The sequence below is a fragment of the Salvelinus namaycush genome, chromosome 4 (assembly GCF_016432855.1).
Source record: "Salvelinus namaycush isolate Seneca chromosome 4, SaNama_1.0, whole genome shotgun sequence".
Lineage (NCBI taxonomy): Eukaryota > Metazoa > Chordata > Actinopteri > Salmoniformes > Salmonidae > Salvelinus > Salvelinus namaycush.
In genome coordinates this window covers 52,137,700-52,163,764 of record NC_052310.1, presented here as the reverse complement: position 1 = coordinate 52,163,764, position 26,065 = coordinate 52,137,700, and the positions used below count along the sequence as shown (strand labels likewise).

Genomic DNA, 26,065 nt, shown 5'->3' with positions numbered 1-26,065 from the left:
GCTATCACCTTTGGGCTATAGTGCTTTACCAGTGACCTGGAACCTTGTCTTGTGCAACTGTTTGACACGGTTGTAGTTATACAATACAACTGCGTGAAGAGACCCCTGGTGGCATGTCTTGTGGGGTACGCATGGGTGTCTGAGCTGTGTGCTAGTCATTTAAATAGACAGCTCGGTGGTTTAAACATATCAATACCTCTTGGCAGCAGCTAATGTGGATCCTTAATAAATAAATCAAATACAAAATGCATACAGTGGTGGTGCTGTATAACTAATCCTTCTGCATCGTCATTGCACTGTTCAACCTCCTGTGGGATTTTAACCTCAACGTCTACTTTAATATGTGTTTCTCTGTTAATTTGTAGACTCTCTGTCTGTGCGCACGGAAGCATGTACAGATTTCCGTGAACCTTTGACAACCAATGTTTAGGAGCAATAACTTCTATTCTTCCTCTAATGGCCCTGTGTTTTTGTGTCAGATATCAATAGTATTGATATTTTTACCTTTTATTTAACTAAGCAAGTCAGTTAAGAACAAATTCTTATTTTCAATGACGGCCTAGGAACAGTGGGGTAACTACCTTGCTCAGGAGCAGAACGACAGATTTTTACCTTGTCAGCTCGGGGATTCGATCTTGCAACCTTTCGGTTACTAGACCAACGCTCTAACCACTAGGCTACCTGACACCCCAATATAAGTCAGATGTTTAACACGGTCAGTCTGCTAAACCCTAAGTGTGACCATGGACCTCAGGTCTCAGCAAGGCCACATCACTGTGGTAACCAACACCATCTAGGAAATCTAATTTTACAACACATCCCATAACTTAATTTTTAAGGAGGGTGGAATTCCACTCACCTTAAAGGCCCAGTGCAGTCAACCAAGTGATTTTCCTGTTTTCTATATACTGTATTTCCACATTTTGCGATTGTAATAATATTGTGAAAATTATGTTAATGCCCGTTCAGTGTAAGAGCTGTTTGAAAAACCACCTGAATGTTTAAGCCTGTTGTGTTGGGATGGAGTTTTGGCCTGCCAGGTGACATCACCAGTTGGTAAATTAGTTAATAGACCAATAAGAAAGAGTTCCAAACCTCTCTGCCAGTAACAGCTAGTTTTCAGTTTTCCCCTCCTCACTCAGACCACTCCCAGACAGTCCTAGCAAAATTCTTACTTGAGAAATTGGTCTTTGCTATGAAGCGATTTTGTTTATTTTATAAAACATTTATTGAAAACAATCACAGTAAGGGGGGTGACAGAGAGAGAGGGAAATACAGGGAAGCCTCACCGAGAGGCAGATGTACATGTGCTGCAGGCGGCAGTGCAGAGCTCCTAGACTGACTGAGTGGAATTTCATTCTGTGGCTCATTGCCATACATGTTAAATGTAACCTCAGCCAACTGGTGTGATGTGTCATTATTAGTGTAATCCTTATGTGAAAGTTGACGCTTGTTGATGTTGTGAATGTGATGTGTCACCTTGGTGATATGTGTGTGTGCAGCGGCTGGCCAAAATTCATACATGTGGAAAATGTAATGGGACAATTTAATTTGATGTATGCAATTTATTCCATACAGTATGTAGCACTGAATCTGTCTGTAGACATTGTGTAGTATCTATAGTGTCATGGGGCACACTGAATGTTTGTGTATTTATAAGCAGTAAGGTTATTATGAGTGATGAACAAGCAATGATATACTGTAGCACTGCTTAACAATGTTTCTATTCAGAGTGATATGACTGATTGCAGCTGTTTTGTTCTCTGAGTTGCTCAAGCTGCAGTTTACTCCATAGGTCCTATTTTTTTTCTCACGTGCCCTCTTTTATATTTCTTCCTCTCTTTGTTTCTATCTGCCTCATGTCAGACCAGACAGCCTCTTTAGAACGTGGCCTAATCTATCCTTTATGTGCCATTGCTGTGTCCTATAATGAAATGTTTTTTTTTTTGAAGATCTGTGGTAAACATGATAATATATTTGTCCAATATATCAGCTGTGTGAGGCAGTTCTACCTGTTTACTCTCTGCAGGCCTCCTGTTAGCCGAGCTGCTCCCCAACCAGAGAAGCTACAGAAGAACAATATCACCAAAAAGAAGAAGCTTGTTGAGGTTTGTCTCACAGTGGTTTTAAAGTGAACTCTGAATAACTCTGACGTCGTACTCATCCTATTTTACATGTTCATGTTACATTTTCACTGTTTGTTATGAAACAGTGTTGGGAAGGTTTGGTGCACAGTGGGATGTGATTGGTCAGTGATGTGTGTACTTTCAGGACCTGGTGCTGGACCACGTGTTTGGGTTCAGGGGCTTTGATTGTCGCAACAACCTTCACTACCTCAACGACGGCGCCGACATTGTCTTCCACACAGCAGCCACGGCTATGGTGCACAGCCTCACCACCGGTACAGCTACATGGCCACACTTTTGGATACCATACTCAACATTAACTTCAGGGCTTGTGATATATAGGAATATACATGATAAGATGAAGATGAACTCTGTGTTTAATGCTATTTCTCCTCAGGGACTCAGAGTTTCTACTTGGAACATACAGATGATATCCTCTGTTTGACCGTCAATCAACATCCAAAATACAAAAATGTAATCGCTACAGGACAGATTGGTATGTCCTGTACTGCTGTGAATGAGCGTGTTTAATTTAATTTTGATTGTGGTTGTGTTTATGTACTTTGCATGTACTTATTCGTAGCATTCGTGCGTGGGCTGAATGTGTGCACATGAGAGAAAGAGCTAGATATTGAATGCCTTATCATCTTTTCATTTTTCTGGGCCATTTTTGGTGACCGGTTCAGTCTGCATTGGCACATTTTCATTTTGTTTGGTGCTAAAATTAGTTGTATTGGTGCTTTATATCATAATGTCCTCAGCAGCATCTGATAAAGCACTCACTTTAGATTTCAATTGTAATTTTGCTGCCTAATTTCCCATCGCTCACACACCACAGGTGAAGTGACAGACCTACCAGGTAAAACGCCTTCCAGATTGCCCCTTGTACTGATGTGTTCTACAGTTTTACCCTATAGGTTTACCCTTTCCTTGCTGTTCTCCTACAGTTTTCCCAGTGGGCTGTCCTCTGTTTTCTATCCTTAGTTTGTCCAGTAATTATTCCTCTGTATTGTTCCATATTGATTCAACCTAGACTCTGCCGAGACATTCTATCTACTACAGACAATTATTTGGCCTTTATTGCTCCATGCTGCATCCCTATATACTTGATCAGAGTATGATCTTTTTCTCTGTACTGCAGGCACCACTCCCTCCATCCACGTGTGGGACGCAATGAGTAAACAGACACTGTCCATCCTGCGCTGCTCTCACACTAAGGGGGTGGGCTACGTCAACTTCAGCGCCACAGGCAAGCTGCTGCTCTCTGTGGGGGTGGAGCCTGAACACACCATCACTGTGTGGCGCTGGCAGGAAGGTGAGCCATTCTGACCCTGGTAATATACACTGAGATGGTGGTAGGCTACAGCTTAGATTGGTCTGTGATAAGTGGATTTTTTGTGATAATTAATCGTAACAATGTTGTTAGATATCATTCAGTAAACTGTAAATAGCAGGTCTTAGAAGTGTGTTTGTGCTTGTGTGTGTGTTCCCCTGTCCAGGTGCTAAAGTGACCAGTAAAGGAGGCCATCCAGACAGGATCTTTGTAGTGGAGTTCCGGCCAGACTCCGATTCTCAGTTTGTGTCTGTTGGCATCAAACACATCAAGTTCTGGACACTGGCTGGAGGCTCTCTCATGTATAAAAAGGGAGTGGTGGGCTCAGTGGAGGATGGCAGGATGCAGACCATGTTGTCTGTGGCCTTCGGTGCTGTGAGTATTGACAGAATTTTTAACTAAACTCTTTAATTTGCCCTAATGGATTTGATTTACCCTAGACTAATGGGCTAATATAATCAACCATGTTTTCTGTGATTAATTTGAGATACATTTGAAGTTTTGTGATCCTATCTGTGTGGTTTCTCTTCCTCCAGAATAACCTAACATTCACAGGTGCCATAAACGGGGATGTGTACGTGTGGAGAGATCACTTCCTGCTTCGTGTCGTGGCTAAAGCCCACACCGGGCCAGTGTTCACCATGTACACCACACTGAGAGACGGCCTCATCGTCACAGGGGGCAAGGAGAGGCCGTGAGTACCGCACTGCTGCATGACCACTGATGACCCACTCAATGATCCTCTTAAAACACCATTCCTTATCAAACCAAAACAACAACACAAAATAGCACCAAAATCACATCTGGAATTCCACTGGCTAACACTCTCCTCTTGTGTCCATGATGATGATGATACAGTTGAAGTTGGAAGTTTACATACACCTTAGCCAAATACATTTAAACTCAGTTTTTCACAATTCCTGACATGTAATCCGAGTAAAAATTCCCTGTCTTAGGTCAGTTAGGATCACCACTTTATTTTAAGAATGTGAAATGTCAGAATAATAGTAGAGAGAATGATTTATTTCAGCTTTTATTTCTTTCATCACATTCCCAGTGGGTCAGAAGTTTACATACACTCCATTAGTATTTGGTAGCATTGCCTTAAAATTGTTTAACTTGGGTCAAATGTTTCGGGCAGCCTTCCACAAGCTTCCCACAATAAGTTGGGTGAATTTTGGCCCATTCCTCCTGACAGAGCTGGTGTAACTGAGTCAGTTTTGTAGTCCTCCTTGCTCGTACATGCTTTTTCAGTTCTGCCCACAGATTTTCTATAGGATTGAGGTCAGGGCTTTGTGCAGGCCACTCCAATACCTTGACTTTGTTGTCCTTAAGCCATTTTGCCACAACTTTGGAAGTATGCTTGGGGTCATTGTCCATTTGGAAGACCCATTTGCGACCAATCTTTAACTTACGAACTGATGTCTTGAAATGTTGCTTCAATGTATCCACATAATTTTCCTGCTTCATGATACCATCTATTTTGTGAAGTGCACCAGTCCCTTCTGCAGCAAAGCACCCCCACAACATGATGCTGCCACCCCCGTGCTTCACGGTTGGGATGGTGTTCTTCGGGTTGCAAGCATCCCCCTTTTTCCTCCAAACATAACAATGGTCATTATGGCCAAACAGTTCTATTTTTGTTTCATCAGACCAGAGGACATTTCTCCTAAAAGTATGATCTTTGTCCCCATGTGCATTTGCAAACCGTAGTCTGGCTTTTTTATGGCGGTTTTGGAGCAGTGGCTTCTTCCTTGCTGAGTGGCCTTTCAGGTTATGTCGATATAGGATTCGTTTTACTGTTTCCTCCAGCATCTTCACATGGTCCTTTGCTGCTGTTCTGGGAATGATTTGCACTTTTCACACCAAAGTGCGTTCACCTCTAGGAGACAGAACGCGTCTCCTTCCTGAGCGGTATGACGGCTGCGTGGTCCCATGGTGTTTATACTTGCGTACTATTGTTTGTACAGATGAACGTGGTACCTTCAGGCGTTTGGAAATTGCTCCCAAGGATGAACCAGACTTGTGGAGGTCTACAATTGTTTTTCTGAGGTCTTGGCTGATTTCTTTTGATTTTCCCATCATGTCAAGCAAAGAGGCACTGAGTTTGAAGGTAGGCCTTGAAATACATCCCGGGGTACACCTCCAAATCACTCTAATGATGTCAATTAGCCTATCAGAAGCTTCTAAAGCCATGACATTTTCTGGAATTTTCCAAGCTGTTTAAAAGCACAGTCAATTTAGTGTATGTATACTTCTGACCCACTGGAATTGTGATACAGTGAATTATAAGTGAAATAATATGTCTGTAAACAATTGTTGGAAAAATGACTTGTGTCATGCACAAAGTAGATGTCCTAACCGACTTGCCAAAACTATAGTTTGTTAACAAGAAATTTGTGGAGTGGTTGAAAAACGAGTTTTAATGACTCCAACCTAAGTGTATGTAAACTTCTGACTTCAACTGTATATTCAGTGGTGTGTCCAGAACATTTTGAATGGGGTGGCCAAGTTGGGGCACAGACCCAGTTTAGGGTTAGGGGTTAGGGAAAATAGGATTTTGAACAGGAATCAATTGTGTCCACAAGGTTAGTAAAATGTGTGTGTGTGTGCACGGCACATGCTTTCTCAGTACAAAGGAGGGCGGTGCAGTGAAACTGTGGGACCAGGAGATGAAACGTTGCCGAGCGTTCCAGCTTGAGACGGGACAGACTGTTGAGTGTGTGAGGTCCGTTTGCCGAGGCAAGGTGAGTTCAGCACAGCCAGCACACACCCCAGTGGGAAAGACTATAAGTATGCATACAGCAAATGTTAAACCTGAAAATAACTCCCTGAAAGTTCCCTTTGGAAATAAATATACAGTACACTAGCTAGCTATATTATTTAAAAAACAGAATGGTACCTTCTCATCTGCAGCTACAAATATCTTCTCATTGGATAGACTGATGATTAGACATTAGATAAGACTTGGTTTTGAGTCAGAATTTTTGGGCCTTTATAACTGCACAATCTATTTGGTGCTCTTTCATACACACTTGCTCCTTGTTTATTGCACTGCAACAGAACATACATTTTGTTACAGAGTTGGGATATTCAAGGTCAGAGAAGGTATTAATGCAGCGAATAAAATCACTTATTTTTTCAATCGAAAAAAGATAGCTGAGTCATTTGTTTGGAAATGGCTTTGCTGGCTTTCTTCCCATACTGTGGCAACCTTCAGAAGCTCATAGCCTACCCAGCAGCTTTAGCCACCTTTACGGTAGTATTATGGGAGATGTGACATGTTATTTGAACCAGTCTTTCACGTCAAGTTAAGTTTATTTTACGTCTATAGCTTCAACTAGGGTTTTTGAAGGGTCAAAAACAGTAACCTTCTTGTGTGCCTGTCTACCAGGGTAAGATATTGGTAGGCACAAAGGATGGTGAGATCATTGAGGTGGGGGAGAAAAACGCTGCGTCCAACATCCTGATCAACAGTCACATGCAGGGCGAGATATGGGGCCTGGCCACCCACCCCTCTAAAGACCTGTTCATCTCCGCCAGTGACGACGGAACCATCCGCATATGGGACCTGGCCGACAAGGTACAGCACAGAGAAACACTATGGTCTGCTGAGTTGCATTTGCACTTACATTGAATGTCTTTCATAATTTATTCGCTGAAAACTTTTTTGAATCTCAAATTAGTTTATTTGTGTTCTTGGTTTCCTTTGCACCTGTATTTAGTTAGCCTTAGAATGGCCACATACCATCCTATGTCTCATGTTTTGTTATCTTCAACCCTGCTGTCTGTTTCCTTGATAGAAACTGCTGAACAAAGTGAGCCTGGGCCACCCAGCCAAGTGTGCCAGCTACAGTCCTGATGGGGAGATGGTGTCTGTGGGCATGAAGAATGGGGAGTTCATCATCCTCCTCACCAACTCACTTAAGATGTGGGCCAAGAAACGAGACCGCAGTGCTGCCATACAGGACATCAGGCAAGAACTGAGGAGAGATAGGAGCCACCTGGAGCTGGGCTCTTGCACTTTGACTAGACCATTGTCTACTTCCTGACTCAACCCTAACCCTGAACCAGATACCTATCCCTAGCTTCATGTCCACATCCTGGCAGTAACGCTAACCCTAGCATCAAACACAACTCTAACCCTAACCCTAGCATCAAACACAACTCTAACCCTAGCTTCATGTCCACATCCATGTTCAAACCTAGCCTCAACCACAACCCTGACCATGCTTAATGTACACATCCCAGTTGAACCCTAGCCTCAACCACTACCTTAATTAACCCTATCTTCATGTCCACACCCCGGTTCACTTGAGAAATAATAGGAGAGCCGCACACTCTAGGAGCTCAGATGAAATAATTGAATAACCTAATATCCAACGTTTCAACAGACAAGCTGTCTTCATCAGGGTATAATGACAAACACTGCGGATCACTAGTTTATTTAGTGTCAAAGGACACACACAGGTGTCTATAAACGTTGAGACCGAGGGGAGCAAGGGTCTTTAAATTAAAGATCCAGGCAGCCTCATGTTTTAACAATAAATTGTCGAGGTCACCCCCTCTCCTAGGTTTAACCTTAACCCTTGCCTCAGCCACAACCCTGATTTGGCATAACCCTAAGCTTAATCTTGGCATAACTCAAACCATAGATTTTTGTTTAACCCTGGCTCAACCCAAATATGACTCCCCCCACCACTGAATTCCCAATTTAACCCTTGGTTACAACCAAGGAAAAAACTAAGCAACATTAAAGGGATTTTTCAAATTCTGATTTCACTAAAAAAGGGAAGTAAACTCATTTGAAATGACATTGGTTCAGTTAAAGGCCAGTCAATGACCATTGAACTCTGAGGATGTCTGTCTATATATATATTATGTCTATTGTGTGACCCTCTCAGGTTCAGTCCAGACAAACACCTCCTGGCAGTGGGCTCAGTGGAGAGTACGGTTGACCTCTACGACCTTACCTTGGGCCCCTCGCTAAACCGTGTGGGCTACTGTAAGGACATCTCCAGCTTTGTTATCCAGATGGACTTCTCTGCAGACAGCATGTTCATTGAGGTATGCTACACTGACCATGATAGTTTAAAAACAGGCTGAATATGATAATTCACTTGAGAGCTGTTGTTGTTAAATAAACGATAGACACTACATGTGTCCTAAAACCACACAAAATAGATAGTGGAATGAGTTAAATGTTATTTTGCTGTCAAGGTCATTATGTTCGAATGGTAAAAAAAACCAATATATTATTTGATTATTGTGGAAACCAATTGAGCTAAATCTACAACCTATGTTGTGTTTAATACAGCACTCTTGACCATTTGATCATGTTGCACAGTGTGTTCTCACCATGATGGACACTCATATATCCATTTCAAAGCATACTGAATGTGGAAAAACCTATATTTAGACACACATGTATGGCAGGCATGTTAGCCAAGTGCCCTTCTAGTTAAAGGTACTACACACAGGATTTATTTTTTTAATTGTTACATTTTAATTTTTGAAATGTCCATAAAATATCTGCCCTAAATAGTGGAATGACGGTGTTTTCACAGTATTACTTACCTGCCAGTGTTGTGATTGGCTGTCATATTCACCTATGGATTTCTCCCGCTGGAGCGGCATCTGTTGTCAAACTGAGATACCTGTTCTGCCTTTTTGGCTTTGTTATCTAGTGAAAATCACTCCTGTTTGGAAAAATTCTACAGTTTTACCACTTGAATAGTGTAGGAAATCATTGTATCATCTAAATCGCTGTGAAATATATTTTCAATAACAAAATATAGTTTTTACAGCTGTTTGAAGCTGATGGACCAAAACTGCTGTTTGAGGCTGGTGGACCAAAACCGGAAGTATCTACGGTTTTGGTCCACCAGGTTCAAATAGCTTTAAAACAATATTTTTTGCTATAGAAAATATATTTCACAGCGATTTAGATGGTATGATGATTCCCTAAACAATTCAATGCTTGTTTTCTCATATAAACTGAAATTGAGCGAATTTTAGCAACCTGGAATTGACAGAGCGATTTCCACTAGATAACACAGCCACAAAGTCAGAACTGCTTTCCCAGTTTGACAACAGATGCTGCTCTGGCGGGAGAAATCAAGTGGCGAACATCACAGCCAATCACAACACTGGTGGGTAAGTAATACTGTGAAACACTATCATTCCACTATTAGCGGCAGATATATTATGGAAATTTTCTGAAAAACAATGCAACAAAAAGATTCCAACCTGTGAGTAGCACCTTTAACAGTAGTCTGGAGCTGCTCTAGAGTAACCTCACGCATCATTATGCTACAAAGTAACCCTATCTGAGGTATTTCTATAGACTCATTCCTTGCTGTTATGGAGACCCTTGCACCTTTTCTGAAATGTTGATGTGACTGGCACATGATCAGAAACAGGGTAAGATGGTGACTTGGCCTGCTAAATTTAACCTGACCTCAGCGTACAATTACAAGTACAAATGTGTCTGTGGCTTGAAGGGACAGAGGCAGGACACAGAAGGGGAGGGACCAGTATAGTTGGCCAAGGTCCTCCCAGTCCATTTGAAGTTATATAATGGACTAAGCTCATTACGATTTCATTGTAAGGCCGGGATTCAATCCGACTGTGGGTTTTTGACAATGCGGCAATGTCCCCGGGTTCACAGATTTTACAGTAAACCCTGCATCTGTCGGCTCAATCATTGTCGAAAACCCACGGTCTGATTGAATCACAGCCTAAATCCATGTTTTGGTTCATACATTTTTCTTCCTTCCTAGCTGTGCAGACTGAGCTGTGCAGACAGTGCTGGTAGATAGATGACTGATTGATTGATTTCAGAGTGATATAATATGACGACATCTGATAGAGGTTGTGTGTGCATATGCATGAGTGTGTGTTCTGACGTGTCACTGGCTGTGTGTCTACAGGTGTCCACAGGAAACTATAAGCGCCAGGTGCATGAGATGCCTTCTGGGAAAATTGTGACAGAACAGACTGTGATTGACAGGATCACCTGGGCCACCTGGACCAGGTAGAAAGATTAGTTGTAGTCACTGGAATTCAATCAAACCCACATACTCTCTAAAATCAAAACTGAGCTCCATATTCAGTAAAGAACGCAAGCACTGCACGGTAACACTATTGAGATTGCGTCAACAATGGGAGCTACACATAACAGCTCACTCTGGTAGGGACATTGCAATATGGGAAGCCAAAGCAATACAAATACATTGCTGGTTCAACTTTTTTGAGCTTTAGGCTCGTTGAAGCCATCTGGGCACGTTTGCGTACGGATGTGGGGCACACCCAGACATGTTGTTTTGTAGTTGTGTTTGGGTGTCTGTTATTGATCAATGGAATAATAGGGGTCAATCAATACTGTCTGCAGCACAGCTGTCACTGTCCACTTCTCATGAATAGACCCCAAACTCCCTCTAACATCAGTCTTCCCAAGGTTAATGGGTTAAAAATAGATTCTGCATATAAGCAGTAGCATACTTATTAGGCAGCCTGGTCTCAGAGCCATACGAAACATACTTTACATATTTCTGAGCACTTCCAAGACGTATGATATCTACTAATAGTATAGTTACTTTAGACAGAAACAAAAGTAGGGAGGTTGGTTGGAGAGGATGGATGGGCGTAATCCGCGACCGTCTAGCAATCCAAAGGCTATTCGTTCCGAGTCGCATCGGGGACAACTGTAGCATTTTAGCTAACCCTTATTCTAAACTTAACCCAATTCACCTAACCTGCTACGTAAATTCTAACATTTTATGGAAGTTATCCTAACCTTTGTCATTAGTTCCCCTAACCGCCATAATGTAACGTAATATATCATAATAAGTCTCACTGCTTTACGTACATAATAATACAAATTGCCCTGAGACCACATTGTAATGGGAAACAAGCTAATGTCTGGTTGAGATCTTTAGTAGTATGCAGGAATCCTTTTTTTTCTTTCTATAGTATACATATGTTTTACTACTGAGGAGAGAAATTTACTATAGTAATTCAATTGACTTGGATGAAACTCAAAAATGGCTATTCTGTGGTGGAACAATGTTATCTCAGTATTTTACTGGCAGGCCTGTGGTTTTGTGCAGCATATTCTTCAGTCTGAGCATGGCTCCTCTCCCTCATTTCTTCTCAGTATCCTGGGAGATGAGGTGCTGGGTATCTGGCCACGGAATGCTGATAAGGCTGACGTCAACTGTGCCTGTGTCTCCCACACCGGACTCAACGTGGTCACCGGGGACGACTTTGGGCTGGTCAAGCTCTTTGACTTCCCATGCACTGAGAAATTTGTGAGTGCTTCACTTCCTCTCAACAATATCACTGTGATATATTTTTTAAGCTATGTAGTTACTGAATCCATAGAGCAGACATTGTTGGCTGTGGCTGCTCCAAATGTTTAATACATCTTTTGATCCTCTGCAGGCCAAACACAAGCGTTACTTTGGGCACTCGGCACACGTGACCAACATTCGCTTCTCCTATGATGATAAATATGTGATCAGCACTGGAGGACATGACTCCAGGTATGCAGAGCTTGTGTTAAGGCTTAACCACGTGTCAGATGAATTACGTTATACAGTTGAAGTCGGAAGATTACATAAACTTAGGTTGGAGTCATTAAAACTAATTTTTCAACCACTCCACAAATTTCTTGTTAACAAACTATAGTTTTGACAAGTTGGTTAGGACATCTACTTTGTGCATGACACAAGTAATTTTTCCAACAATTGTTTACAGACAGATTATTTCACTTATAATTCACTGTATCACAATTCTAGTGGGTCAGAAGTTTACATACACTAAGTTGACTGTGCCTTTAAACAGCTTGGAAAACTCCAGAAAATTATGTCATGGCTTTAGAAGCTTCTGATAGGCTAATTGACATCATTTGAGGGATTTGGAGGTGTACCTGTGGATGTATTTCAAGGCCTACCTTCAAACTCAGTGCCTCTTTGCTTGACATCATGGGAAAATCAAAAGAAATCAGCCAAGACCTCAGAAAAAAATTGTAGACCTCCACAAGTCTGGTTCATCATTGGGAGCAATTTCCAAATGCCTGAAGGTACCACGTTAATCTGTACAAATAATAGTACGCAAGTATGAACACCATGGGACCACGCAGCCGTCATACCGCTCAGGAATAAGATGCGTTCTGTCTCCTAGAGATGAATGTACTTTGGTGCGAAAAGTGCAAATCAATCCCAGAGCAACAGCAAAGAACCTTGTGAAGATGCTGGAGGAAACAACAGGTACAAAAGTATCTATATCCACAGTAAAACTAGTCCTATATCGACGTAATCTGAAAGGCCACTCAGCAAGGAAGAAGCCACTGCTCTAAAACCGCCATGAAAAAGCCAGACAACGGTTTGCAACTGCACATGGGGACAAAGGTTGTCCTCTGGTCTGATGAAACAAAAATAGAACTGTTTGGCCATAATGATCATTGTTATGTTTGGAGGAAAAAGGGGGAGGCTTGCAAGCCGAAGCACACCATCCCAACCGTGAAGCACGGGGGCGGCAGCATCATGTTGTGGGGGTGCTTTGCTGCAGGAGGGACTGGTGCACTTCTCAAAATAGATGGCATCCTGAGGAAAGAAAAGTATGTAGATATATTGAAGCAACATTTCAAGACATTGGTTAGGAAGTTAAAGCTTGGTCGCAAATGGGTCTTCCAAATGGACAATGACCCCAAGTATACTTCTAAAGTTGTGGCAAAATGGTTGAAGGACAACAAAGTCAAGGTATTGGAGTGGCCATCACAAATCCCTGACCTCAATCCTATAGAAAATGTGTGGGCAGAACTGAAAAAGCGTGTAGGAGCAAGGAGGCCTACAAACCTGACTCAGTTACACCAGCTCTGTCAGGAGGAATGGGCCAAAATTCATCCAACTTATTGTGGGAAGCTTGTGGAAGGCTACCCAAAACGTTTGACCCAAGTTAAACAATTTAAAGGCAATGCTACCAAATACTAATGGAGTGCATGTAAACTTCTGACCCACTGGGAATGTGATGAAAGAAATAAATCATTCTCGCTACTATTATTCTGACATTTCACATTCTTAAAATAAAGTGGTGATCCTAACTGACCTAAGACAGGGAATTTTTACTCGGATTACATGTCAGGAATTGTGAAGAACTGAGTTTAAATGTATTTGGCTAAGGTGTATGTAAACTTCCGACTTCAACTGTAGATACTCTACAATGAGTAGTTGCATTAAACTGATTTCAGACAGGTCTGATTCAGTTATGATTTTTTGTTTGACTGATTGCTGTATTGTCTCCCTCTTTTTCAGTGTCTTTGTGTGGAAATGCCTATAAACCAGAGTCTTTTCTCCACAACCATGCATTCAGACTCCTTAGCCTAACGCAGTAAGTCTTGGATTCTGACAAGAATGCAGCCAGGATCCCAATGCCTCAAGTGTCTGGCTACGGTCAATCTTTTGCCTGACATGCTGCAACTATGTCTCCCCATCCACCTGTGGGGGAGAATGGGGTGCAATACGCTAATCACTGTACTATTAAGTCTAAGCATTAGGCAGAGCAGGTAGCTCCTTTTCTAACAGGAAATTACTTTGAAGCAGATTTTTTGCCACTAGAAAATGGTGGATTTTCTGTCCAAACAAGAAATTACCATTTGTGTTTACATTCTCATCTGCTTGTAATGAAGGACACATGAAAACAGGTTGCCACGCCAGCTATTGATTTATTTAAACCATTGATAATGGCTGGGATTCAATCCGATTGCGTATTGTCGACAAGGGGGCTTTTAAAGGCAATGTTCCCGCGCTTGCGGAGATTTCATTCACAGTAAACGCTGCAGATGTCAGCTCAAGCTGAAATTACCTTTAAAACCTCAAGTCTAAACTCTGTCTAAGCCGGGGATAGCATATGGAATTGTTTTAATATGGTAATACCAAGGATTATTTAGCTATTAGATTTTTAATTTTAAGACCCATTAAGGTATCCAAACAATATATACAAAAATTGGATGAAACATTGAATTTGGCATTACTGCTATTTGCCAACAAACACATTTAATAATGTGAACAACAAATAGTCCCCAAAAAATCTAAAGGAAGATTGTTTTGAAGTGTCTGACCAAAATCTGAGACATAAAGATCAGGAAACAATATATATATATATTATGATTTTTTACATGTATTTATCCCCCTTATTTTAGGCACTAAACTATCTCCATATATACTTCCATTAATTTTTGTAACTGGTACCGGGGTCCTTCAGACGAGTCTTGTGAGCGTCCTAAAGCAAAACGGAGAAAACCATCCTTTGTCTCAACTTTCAATAGAGTGGTCATAATAGTTTGTAGGTTAAACCGTTCGGACGCTAGACATTTTCGTTTTGTGAGAATGATTTTCGGGATGTCTCATGGTCTGACAACACCGTTCTAGCTCTGCGACCTTTCACCGCAGATGCGGAAGGGCGATATCGGCGGATTGAGACGCAACGAATGCAAAAAATCTAGTTTAATTAAACAGACGGATTTTGATGTGGATTTTTTTTATGTTAGTAAGAATTTCCAGTGCGCGGAAATTGTAGGCTTGGTTAAATTCTGCATTGTCAACAGCGCTTCAAGAATTGAATCCCAGCCAATGTAGAGCAAAAAAAATGTTTTCCCATAATTTATTTGAAAGAGCCTTTTCCATTGTTGAACATTATCAAACTTAAGTGCCTTTCTGAATATTTCTACTGGTCTTATATTTTTTTGCAATTTCAGTTGAAATCATTTTTGTACATGTCTGGTGCTATTAGATTGTAAAGTTTTACTCATTCAATATGCAGAAAAGGGCATTGCTTTGCTGTTTAAGTTAATGCATAAACATCCAAAGTATGATGACATGTAATATAGTATGTTAATAGCTCTAATGAAAATATTAAATGTTACTCAGTGATCTGACGTTCAATTTTCAGCTTGTGAACGTCACATGGCATTGAGCATTCTTATTTTGTCAATGTTACTTACACTTTGTGAAATGTTTTTCCATGTAACCATAGTGAAAAGAATGTTCAGATCTAATACACTGAAGAATACTGTTTTAATCAAGATTCACTTCCAGTAAGGGATTTCAGTGGTACTTCAATGGGTGGCTTTAAGGTGAAGTGAAATTAGACAGTCTAGGAGTGACCTGTCACACCAAAGCCAACTATGCAGTCTTACTCAAGCCCTGGTCATCTTTCCATTCTTCGGTGTTCGTCTGCTGTTGAGCTCTTTGCCTCACCTTGCTGTATTTAGTCAGTCAATCTCACTGTAACGTTTAGCTAGTAGTGTGGCAGCAATATCTCAATATTGTTACTATGTGCATTCTTTAAAGTATGGATTCCTGTTCCCATTTGTCATTTCATTTTTGTACAAGACTGATTGTCTAGATATTGTTTCATATTGTAAATTACTAAAATATGCTCAAATGCATGAATTTATTTTTTAATCAAAATTACATCTTTGTAGAGTGAGGCAAGATTATTGTATGAATGACAATGGTTGTTTTATACCAATTTATTGTAAGTGATGGTGTGCCAACATAGATGTAACGTATATGGAAAGATTAAATGACTGTATACAAAAATCGTAATCATTTGTCCAATGAAAGTTGAATAATTAGACCTCAAATGGTTAGAAGGGGGCATCACTCAAAAGGCATATTGAGCGTCTCTGCCCCCAGTTGAGGACTTCTTCATTTCACTTTTACCTTTAAGATGAATGCACGGACTAAGTCACTGAATAAGACCATCCGCTAAAATCACTCAAATGTACAAAATGTAATTTCAGACTAGGTTGAGACAATGACAATTCATTATGTACTAACATCCTACATGCTAGTTAGAAAAGCATTGAGTATACTGTAAATTCCTATTCAACAAAAAAGGTTGACATCCAAGCACTTAAAACATGCCCTGGATAGGGTTGTGTTCAGGCAGAGCTATAGTTTCTGCAAGTGTTTGCTTTTTAACTTTTCTATACCCTCCATCTTGCCTACTGAGAAATAAACACAGTAATTCATCTAGAAGCTTTATTGTAATTGTTTATATTTCACAATGCATTCCACAAACAGAAGAGTACATTACAATTGTATGAAGTAACATTCACAATTACTTGCATAAACAATGCTTGAAGTTAGTTACATAATTTTGCAGCTTTAGATAGGGTCCACAGACAGTTTCATTTTTTTCATCTTAAGTTGTTTGTAAACGTGTTAGAGTTTAACTAGGCAGCTGCATGAGTTGAAATGATCATTAAATGCTCTAATTTTTTAAAGTTCTAAATGTTTCTAACTAGAAATACTCAGAAGCATGAAGTGCTATGGAATAGCGCCCTGCTGGTATTAGACCATCGCCAAGCACAATGACACACATCGTGTCAAGCACACTCAAGAGCCACTGAAGAGATCTAGAAGCTTTGTGAAACTACAATCAATAAAACAGTAAAATCACAAACACCACCAACTTAATCAAAAAAAACTCAGGTTTCCAAAGTTCTCCCTCTTACAAAAAAAAAGAGAAAGACATAGCAATTCCAATTGTCTGAACACTGCGTCGAAGAACAAATGAACCAGCCCATGGAACACAATTTCCTTTCAACATCCATCACTGGTAATGTCCAAGTGCAAGATTAAAATATATATATTTTTTTTAACATATTCCAACTAGCATTTTGAGCCAGATAGCATAGTGGTATAGTCAAATTAGTTCATCAAAAGGTGGCAATACTTGAGCTATAGAATACTGATAATCCAGGGTGTTTCAGGGAACACAAGGAATTCTGAAAATAGTGCTGCATACCACCTTAAACACACCACCCCCGCCCAGTGCCTCCCACCCTCTTAAAGGACTTCAGGGACTGACCGGCATTTCTTTCTTCAGTCAGCCTTCACACGCTTCAGTCCAGGGACTTTGGCCTGGACCCTGAAAGTGGAAAGAAGCACAAAGCTTTAGTTAAACCATGTTGATATGCTTACAAAAAAAACACTAAAATGAAAGAGCTCATTCTGAGTAAAACACCCTTCTACAAACACCTCAATTCAACATAGGGCCTACTTTATCATACAAGGGTCAATTATGTAGGCAGGAGTGCAGACGTGTAAAAATAACGTACGACGACATCACCAATAGTTTAAAAAACCGTAATAATACAAATCCAGCCAAAGGTTCCTAGAAGATATTACAAAGTACATAAAAATAAATATAAAGTGGCTATGTGTTTGGGTAATTAAATTCTGGTTCTGAATGAAAAGTCATTCTGAATACAAGGGGTGGGTTCTTCCTGTATGCATGTTGTGTAAATTATTTATAATACAATTGAATTCTTGCAGAACCTTTTAATGGTAAAATGATGCAATACGTGTCTGATAAAAATGTGAATAAAATGTTTAAATCAGTGGTATAACAGAGGGATTTCAATAATTTGTCATCAATTGGAGATTCATTTTTTCAAAACTATTAGATAATTTCCTTGCTTTGTTGGCACAGGATTTTAAACGATCAAGTCGGAATTAGTCTGCTATACAGCGCATTCGGCAGTATTGAGACCCCTTCCCCACATCGTTAGTCTAAAATGGATTCAATTCATGTTTCCTTAATCTACACACAATACATAATGACAAAGCAAAAACGGTTCGAAAATTTAGCTAATTTACTTTTATATAACACCTTTACATAAGTATTCAGACCCTTTGCCATGAGACTGGAAATTGAGCTTTAGTGCATCCTGTTTCAATTCTAGCCATGCCCCAAACTTTCCCTGTGCAGGGCACTTACTCATTGCTAGCTCTAGCCTGTCCTGAGGAACCACTGCACTCACTGGGAGTCTGGGCTACGTTACCACTTATTAAAAATAAAAAAAATGTTTACCCCCCTTTTTTCTCCCACATTTCGTGGTATCCAATTGGTAGTAGTTACAGTCTTGTCTCATCGCTGCAACTCCCGTACGGACTCGGGAGGCGAAGGCCGAGTGTAATGCGTCCTCCGAAACACAACCCAACCTAGCCGCACTGCTTCTTGACGCAATGCACATCCAACCCGGAAGCCAGCCACACCAATGTGTCGGAGGAAACACCGTACACCTGGCGACCTGGTCAGCGTGTACTGCGCCAGGCCCGCCACAGGAGTCGCAAGTGCGCGACGAGACAAGGATATCCCTCCTGGCCAAACCCTCCCTAACCCAGACGACGCTGGGCCAATTGTGCATCGCCCCATGGGCCTCCCGGTCGCGGCTGGCTGCGACGGAGCCTGGGCTTGAACCCAGAATCTCTGGCGGCACAGCTAGCACTGCAGTGCCTTAGACCACTTTACAATGCAAAAAGATACCAGTAGTACCTTGCTTGAAATCATAATGCAAAATATTGTCAAATTCGAAGCGGATCGTCACCAAAAATGAATTTAGTCTACCCCGCCTCATCTCTCCCAGTCAAGATATTTCCTCGAGCGGTGTGTGTAAATGTCATGGGTCTTAAAAAGACACAGCGTACACATTTATAAAAAGACTAATGCTATTCTACGCAAATGTTGAGTATAATAAAATAAGTCCCAAACGGAAGGGAAACATTCTGTCACCCCATGGAAAATCAGCCAAAACAAGCTAAATAACTCAATGCATGCACATCCTATTGAATATACATTCACCTGTATTGTGAATATGCCTAGGCTAGATTAATTTACCCAGTTTATCAATAGAGATTTACCATTCAAATAAATCATTGTTATATAGGTTGATTTTAATGTATGCATTAATTAATACATTATACAATCAATTTGGCAAAAAACAATTGAACTTTAAAAGGCCTGTCTGGATCACGTGCCATTGTGACTTTGGCTAGTATGCCTTTTTTTTAACGTAGTATCGGGGTGACGTTGAATTGAACAGTATAAAATATCTGAATGATGAAAGACCCATTGAAATCACTTAGAATGTATACGTTGCCACCCTAGGCTCATTAACTATTCAAAGCAAATTCATAACCAATTATTCCAAAACATAAAATACTGTCAAATTTGAAAACTAGGTAGATATGTAAAATAAGCTTTTTCATTTCTGTATTTTTCTGATGGCCAGAGAGACATTGGAACTTAACAGTTCATGCCAAACACTGTCCCATTCCCAACACATGCACTATGTATACAAATGTTGTGGACACCCCTTAAGATTAGTGGATTTGACTGTCAGGAGGAGGTATAATGGTCTGGGGCTGTTTTTCATGGTTCGGGCTCCCGAGGTCCATACCTCGCTTTTTGGTACCCTTCCCCAGATTTGTGCCTCAACACAATGCTGTCTCGGCGCTCTACGGACGACCTCATGACTCATGGTTTTTGCTCTGACATGCAATGTCACCTGTGGGACCATATATAGACAGGTGTGTGCGCTCATTACCAAATCATTCCCAATCAATTGAATCTACCACAGGTGGACTCCAATCAAGTTGTAGAAACATCAATGATGATCAATGGAAACAGGATGTGCCTGAGCTTAATTTCAAGTCTCATAGCAAAAATATTTATTATTAATTTTCAAAAATATCTGAAAACCTGTTTTCGGTTTGTCATTATGGTGTGTAGATTGATGAGGGATTTTTTTTCATCCATTTTAGAATAAGGCTGTAACGTAACAAAATGTGGAAAAAGGGAAGGGGTCTGAATACTTTCCGAATGCACTGTACTTTTGAATTTGTTATATATTTTACCTTTATTTATTTAGATAGGCAGGTCAGTTAAGAACAAATTCTTATTTTCAATGAGGGCTAGGAACAGTGGGTTAACTGCCTTGTTCAGGGGCAGAACAGATTTTTACCTTGTCAGCTCGGGATTCGATCTCACAACCTTTCGGTTACTAGTTTCGGTTACCAACGCTCTAACCACTAGGCTACCTGCCGCCCACGAATATTTGGAAGATGCATCTCTCATTACATCACTGCCAAGATATTTCAATTTCATCCACCACAATTTACTTTTCAACAGCTTTTTAGGACTGCAATTGACCTGGTTGTTCAAAGAGATTTTTGGATACCTACTTCCTATACATTTTTTCTTTGCATTACAACACTGCCAAGTTAGTCACATTTTGTCAACTAGTATTTACTTACGTTGCAATAATGTCTTTGACCTGCTTGTTGGCCATCCCCACATAATGGTCAATCTGTACCTAAAATACACAAAACAAAAATCACTCTAGTGAAAAGCGTAGGTACAACATTAAACTTCCACTTCACTTTGAAGTCAATTGATCAACATTTCAGTAGAGGTGTGAAAGTTCTAACATTTTTCATACATTATCAGCAAATAACGGCTCATACCTTGTACTTCTCATAGATGATGGGGAAACTGAACAGTCCAACCAGACCTGGAGAGAGGGGGAGAGGGTTGACACCTCTGTCAGTCAGCCACTATGTCTGTATACAGACCAGAGTATGCGAGCAGAGCACCCAATTTGACTGGAGCGAAATTCCCAAAGGCTGGAGGGTCTGCCTTCTCGCACGCTCCAATTTCGCTCACGTCACGAGGTCAGGGTAACCCGGCCCAGCATGCATTTGTAGTCTACTTGTGTGCTGCTAAAGCCCCTTGCTTTACCTGCTGTCAGAGTTAGCTAAATATTTTAATAAAGAAACTGATAAAACACGTGCTAAATCAAGGTGACTTACAAAGATAAGGACCAAGAGGGAGTGCACTGATGTAGTGTCCTCAACTAAAGAAGAATTGTGGAATCTGGAAAGACACGTATCCCAAAAGCATGATTGTGTACTTACTATGTGCACATGCTAACAGGGAACAAAGTGGGTCGGTGTGTGTCATGGTAGCAAAGTATTTATAAACTAAGTCTGATCTTAAACGTTCATTTTTGTTCTACTATCTATACAATAGGCCATAATTGATAACCCCAATATGCCTGGCATACTCCCACATTCAAGGAGCTTTTTGTTTTGATTGGGTTATTGCCTAAACCTAAGCCTGCCCATTACAAAAAAATAAAAATACATATATAGTTTAAACTGCAACTCTGCCCAGCCAGGCAAGAGTGGAAGTGAAGTGTCAAAAATGTCACAAAAAGCCTTTATGCTTAAGTTTCCAATTTTCAACTTTTTCAAAAAGTATCTTACCTAGAATAAGGAGGTCGAGTCCGTTGAACAAGGCACCAACATAGGTGAGAATCCACATCAACACAGCAAACTGGATGAGAGAAGAATGACAGGTTTTATTTCAGTCTGTTCAGAACACTAGGCCTATTCATGGGTTGCATGTTGTCACAATATTGTTGTGAACATTCGTTTTAAGACCAGCTGACCATACTACTCAAGTCTCAATTGGTGCCGATTAAGATTATCTGAAGTGCATTACTGTGGCTTGGAAACACGATGACATTTCAAAATGTAGGCAAATAATTAGTAAGACAAGCTTCTGTAATCATTGTGATGTCTCCAGAGACTTTAGATGCAGTACAACTTCAGCTAAGATTGAGGGGAGAGCGCCGACATTCTACCTAGCTAATGTTGGCATTGTTAGCCATTTCTGATGAGCTCTGCTAGCGCATGGCAACATTGCCATCTATCGTAAACTTAACGACATCATGATGGCAAAGTTGTTTTCTACTAATTAGTCTACTTTAGCAATGTCAACGTATTTACAGACCATTCGCGTAGATTTGACGAAGTCATAAGCCGCTGTTCTGAAAGACTTGGCATTAACCATCTGTCAGACATCAATATGCTGAGGCATCTGTAGAACGCTGAGAACTATGGCAACCGAGTGACAGAGGTGCAAAGCCGTTCTATGACAATTTCACTCAAAATGTTGCATTTTCCTTCCTACGGAGCTTAGGTATGTTCACATGTTAGGCACTCCGCAGTTGTAATCCAGGATCACATGCATCCTTATACAGTGATATCCAAGGTAGACAGACAATTATCAATTAGTAAAGAAACAGAATCTGACCTGGAATCAAAATATCAACAACCATTTATAGCCTTGTCCCAAATGTATAAATAAGGCAATGGTGGTGCCTTATTTGGTATATTTGCGACATTTGGCAGAAGTTCACCAGGTCACCATTTCACTCCGCCCACAGGGCACAGACTAAATAGATGACACTCTTGATGAATCTTAATAATCCTAAATCAATGTAGCTGATGGCTCTTGAATGGGCAGAGGTCTAATTTACTGTACCCTCTAACAAAAGAGGCCAGGCTAGAACCAAAGAGGGAGGGGAGAGAGAGGGGCCAGGGCATGCAGGGAGGAGGGGTCTGGAGTGGCCTTAGCAGTAGACAGGGCAGGGGTTGAACTGGAAGGTGTTGACAGACATGTAGAAACTTCATAGCTCTCAACAGCTGCTCTTCTCTACAAGGCTGTTTCCCCCTTAAGACAATGAGGGTCACCTACTTCTGCCTGACTGTACATGGACAAAATGAAAGGCTCAAACTTTTTACATGTGTACGCAACCATAGAATTAAGGGCAAATGTTTTCAGTAGCTATTAGGGGGGTTGAACCTGAACATTCCCATAAGGTTAAGTCAAATTCCCCCTAGACTGAGTAATAGCAACTAAAAATATATAATTAATACTAAAATATGTAGCCTATCCTAAACAAGCACCATATTTCCATGCAGGAGGTTAGCCTACATGCTTAAATCTTCATTTGCATTCTTACCTTGAGGGAATCCACCAGGTCTTCAACAAGAAAGAGGCGACGTAGCTCTATGACTGTTGTGTTGAACCGTGCCAGAGCACAGTCGCTGTACTTATGGACAGTTTCCTCTGACAGACCCACATCCTGATCCAGGTACAGCCTGCAACACCACAAAACATGAGCTGGGCCTATGTATATTGCAAGACAAATCCTGAATCTAAACAAGGTGTGTTATCATTCAACAATGGAGTTAACCCACATATGTATAAACTGTTGTCATGACTGTCCTGTGAGGATCCAAATAGGTCAGATCAGCGTTGCAATGAACAATTCCAACCAGACCCTTTCAGCCACATAAGGGGGGGTGGGGGGTTAACACCTCACACCCGGTTGTAAATCAAGGAGAACTTTCAGCATCTCCCTCTCCAATTTTCACCACAGGAAAGAGCCTGTTACAGACCTTTTCCAGAGGAAACTAACACATTCTAAAGCGAATACTGGAACAATATTTCTAACAAAGAACGTGGGGAATGGTCAGAGGCGATCTGGAGAACACTGGTGACGTTTCAGTTATTTTGTGATGTCATTAAAATTGTTAAAGGAAATACTGTAACTTGAAAAGTATACACTGAAGTGTCCATCTTGTGTTGTGCATGAAATATGAAAAGTGTGTTTGTTGAGGGACATGATTTTAGGAGCCATAGAGTTCTACATCAACTTTGCAGTGACTAGCCACACCCATGAGTGAGGTCAGAGAACGTGTCAGCCTGACAGACCCGGCCTTTTGAATAAACTGTATAAAATGGGTTAAGAATTTACACATCAGACCAGAGAGACGTGGCGCTGCAGCTCACATTTAAAGTGGTTGGAACTCAATCTCAACACAAGGTAGAGACGATAGTCACCTCCCGGACAATCACTGGTACGGCTGATTAGCTTATCCTCAGTAAAGTATCTAGAAAAGCACATTTAAGTGGGACCATTCCATTACTGTGTTCAAATCATCGTATTACACTACTCTCATCACCCCATTGGAATTATCTTCAAAGAAACATCTTCCAGAGCGAATGGAAGTAGAATAAAATCTGTAGTTCTGTTCAGGATTACACGACAAGTCACCGGATATCGGACGACTGCAGAGGAGAACAGTAGAAGACTGGTGGGGACCCCTTTCGCACAATCAGAGCCTTACAAGCGAAGAGGTCCAACATCCTTTCCAAGGCCCTGTCTACCGAGAGAAACCAAGGATTTTCACGTAAATACATTCATGATTTTTTACTCCAAGCGGGTGGCGTTGTGTGCAAAGTATAAGTGAGAGTAGTTTCTAAATGTAACAATGTTAAATGTCTGTCCCTCTCTCGACCTCCATGTCTTTTGTAACAAGCAGCCATTTTGTTGTCAGTCTGCTAGGGACACGTTTCTAATGTATTAAGTGTGTATGTTTATCCTGTGTTATCATTTAGTTCGTAAATAAACCAATTTATGTAGTACTGAATCATAAGGCTGGGGTTTTTGCAGATGCAAGGTTACGACTGTTCAGAATGATGATATGATACGAGGTTATGATTAATAAGTTAACTGTTTATGGATGTGATAGGTAAAGACCTTTAGAGTTGATTCGGGAGATTGTAACTCTTTAAAGAGCCGCTCCCGTGGTGCCCCATATCCTAATGAGTTAATTGTTAAATTATTAATTTAACCGGGTAACAATTAAACATAGTTGATTAGATAACAGTCATCAGATTAATGAAAGTAAAGTCACGACACTATTCTAGTCAAGGCTCATCCTAAACTACTGCTGTACACCTCTTTTCTATTAATATAGTGTCCATAATGTCTACACACCATCATATACATTACAGACTGACATTGCTTGTTCTAATATTTCTATTCTTTTTTTATTTGCATGTATTGTTATTAGTGCACTGTTAGAGCTAGGAACATAAGTGTTTCGCCATACCTGCAACATCGGCAAAATGTATACGCAACAAATACAATTAAATTGTTTCTTAGTGTCGAGGTTATTCACAAAACATGGGCGAGGGGTCTACAATACCCTCTGAAGCCTACAGGTTGTCGAGGAGAGTGGATGGCCTTTTTGCACGTCAGATTGATTTCTTAGAAAGCAAAGCCAAGAACCACGCTTGACCGGCTTAGTTATGATTTTCTGAGAACCAGTCACATTCCCTGTAATCTTAAACCAAGATAATTCAATGTTAATGAGTGGTTAGTGAGAATTCATAAGGCTTTAAGCCACTGCCAGGAATGGGGATAACCAGAGTAGCAGCTCTATGTGCGACAGAGTCACAATGTTTACTCAAATAAGAGACATGTCCCTTTCTCCCTCCTTGACTGGGAATACATCTACTTCTGCAACCCAATCGTCTAATCAGGCCAATATTTTACTCCAATTTAAATTAGCCAGTAGCTGGATAATCATGTTCAAATTGCATGATTGATAAAACATGTGTAGTTTCAATTCAGTCATTTATCTTCAATTCAATTCCTGAAGTGACTAAATGGAATAATCGCAAAAAAGATGCACACTTCAGGAACACTGCCTTGGAACAGTGATCACTGTTCCATGGCCTTACATTCTTCTACTGGCCCACATGGCTGGGCTATTGGAATTGTATGTGAGATGCCAAGGTTACTCTGCTGTATAGGAATCTTAATCTGCGATTTTGGAACAAGAGATAGTCCAGAGAGCAGCTGAGGCTAATGCATGCATGATGTATATAATAGAATATATGGATTTTTTCTGCAATACATCATGGTGTATGTTGAGCAGTGGTGTAACGTACTTAAGCAAAAATACCACTTTAGCAGTTTAAAGTATCTGTACTTCACTATTTATATTTGACATCTTTTACTTCACCACATTCCTAAAGAAAATAAATGTACCTTTTACTCCATACATTTTCCCTGACACCCAAAAGTACTTCCTACATTTTGAATGCC

The 26,065-nt window shown here is 40.7% G+C and overlaps 2 protein-coding genes across 4 annotated transcripts in view; one reads left to right on the top strand and one right to left on the bottom strand.

Moving 5' to 3' along the window:
* Window positions 1-13,800, top strand: part of LOC120045650 (echinoderm microtubule-associated protein-like 6) — an 84,503-nt gene extending 70,703 nt beyond the window's left edge. The window contains exons 28-41 of the mRNA XM_038990568.1: window positions 2,030-2,108; window positions 2,272-2,401; window positions 2,524-2,622; window positions 3,268-3,441; window positions 3,626-3,834; window positions 3,996-4,153; window positions 6,092-6,206; window positions 6,854-7,042; window positions 7,263-7,435; window positions 8,364-8,526; window positions 10,392-10,495; window positions 11,618-11,771; window positions 11,905-12,005; window positions 13,776-13,800. Coding sequence (XP_038846496.1) covers window positions 2,030-2,108; window positions 2,272-2,401; window positions 2,524-2,622; window positions 3,268-3,441; window positions 3,626-3,834; window positions 3,996-4,153; window positions 6,092-6,206; window positions 6,854-7,042; window positions 7,263-7,435; window positions 8,364-8,526; window positions 10,392-10,495; window positions 11,618-11,771; window positions 11,905-12,005; window positions 13,776-13,800 — 1,873 coding nt within the window. The remainder of the gene's footprint in view (window positions 1-2,029; window positions 2,109-2,271; window positions 2,402-2,523; window positions 2,623-3,267; window positions 3,442-3,625; window positions 3,835-3,995; window positions 4,154-6,091; window positions 6,207-6,853; window positions 7,043-7,262; window positions 7,436-8,363; window positions 8,527-10,391; window positions 10,496-11,617; window positions 11,772-11,904; window positions 12,006-13,775) is intronic.
* A 2,695-nt stretch (window positions 13,801-16,495) lies between these two features.
* rtn4a (reticulon 4a) overlaps window positions 16,496-26,065 on the bottom strand; it is a 33,242-nt gene continuing 23,672 nt past the window's right edge. For all 3 annotated transcript variants that reach the window (XM_038991973.1, XM_038991974.1, XM_038991975.1), the window contains exons 3-7: window positions 23,126-23,264; window positions 21,582-21,651; window positions 20,781-20,827; window positions 20,571-20,629; window positions 16,496-17,400 (exon numbers count right to left, since the gene is read on the bottom strand). In XM_038991973.1, coding sequence (XP_038847901.1) covers window positions 17,355-17,400; window positions 20,571-20,629; window positions 20,781-20,827; window positions 21,582-21,651; window positions 23,126-23,264 — 361 coding nt within the window. In that variant the 3' untranslated portion in view covers window positions 16,496-17,354. The remainder of the gene's footprint in view (window positions 17,401-20,570; window positions 20,630-20,780; window positions 20,828-21,581; window positions 21,652-23,125; window positions 23,265-26,065) is intronic.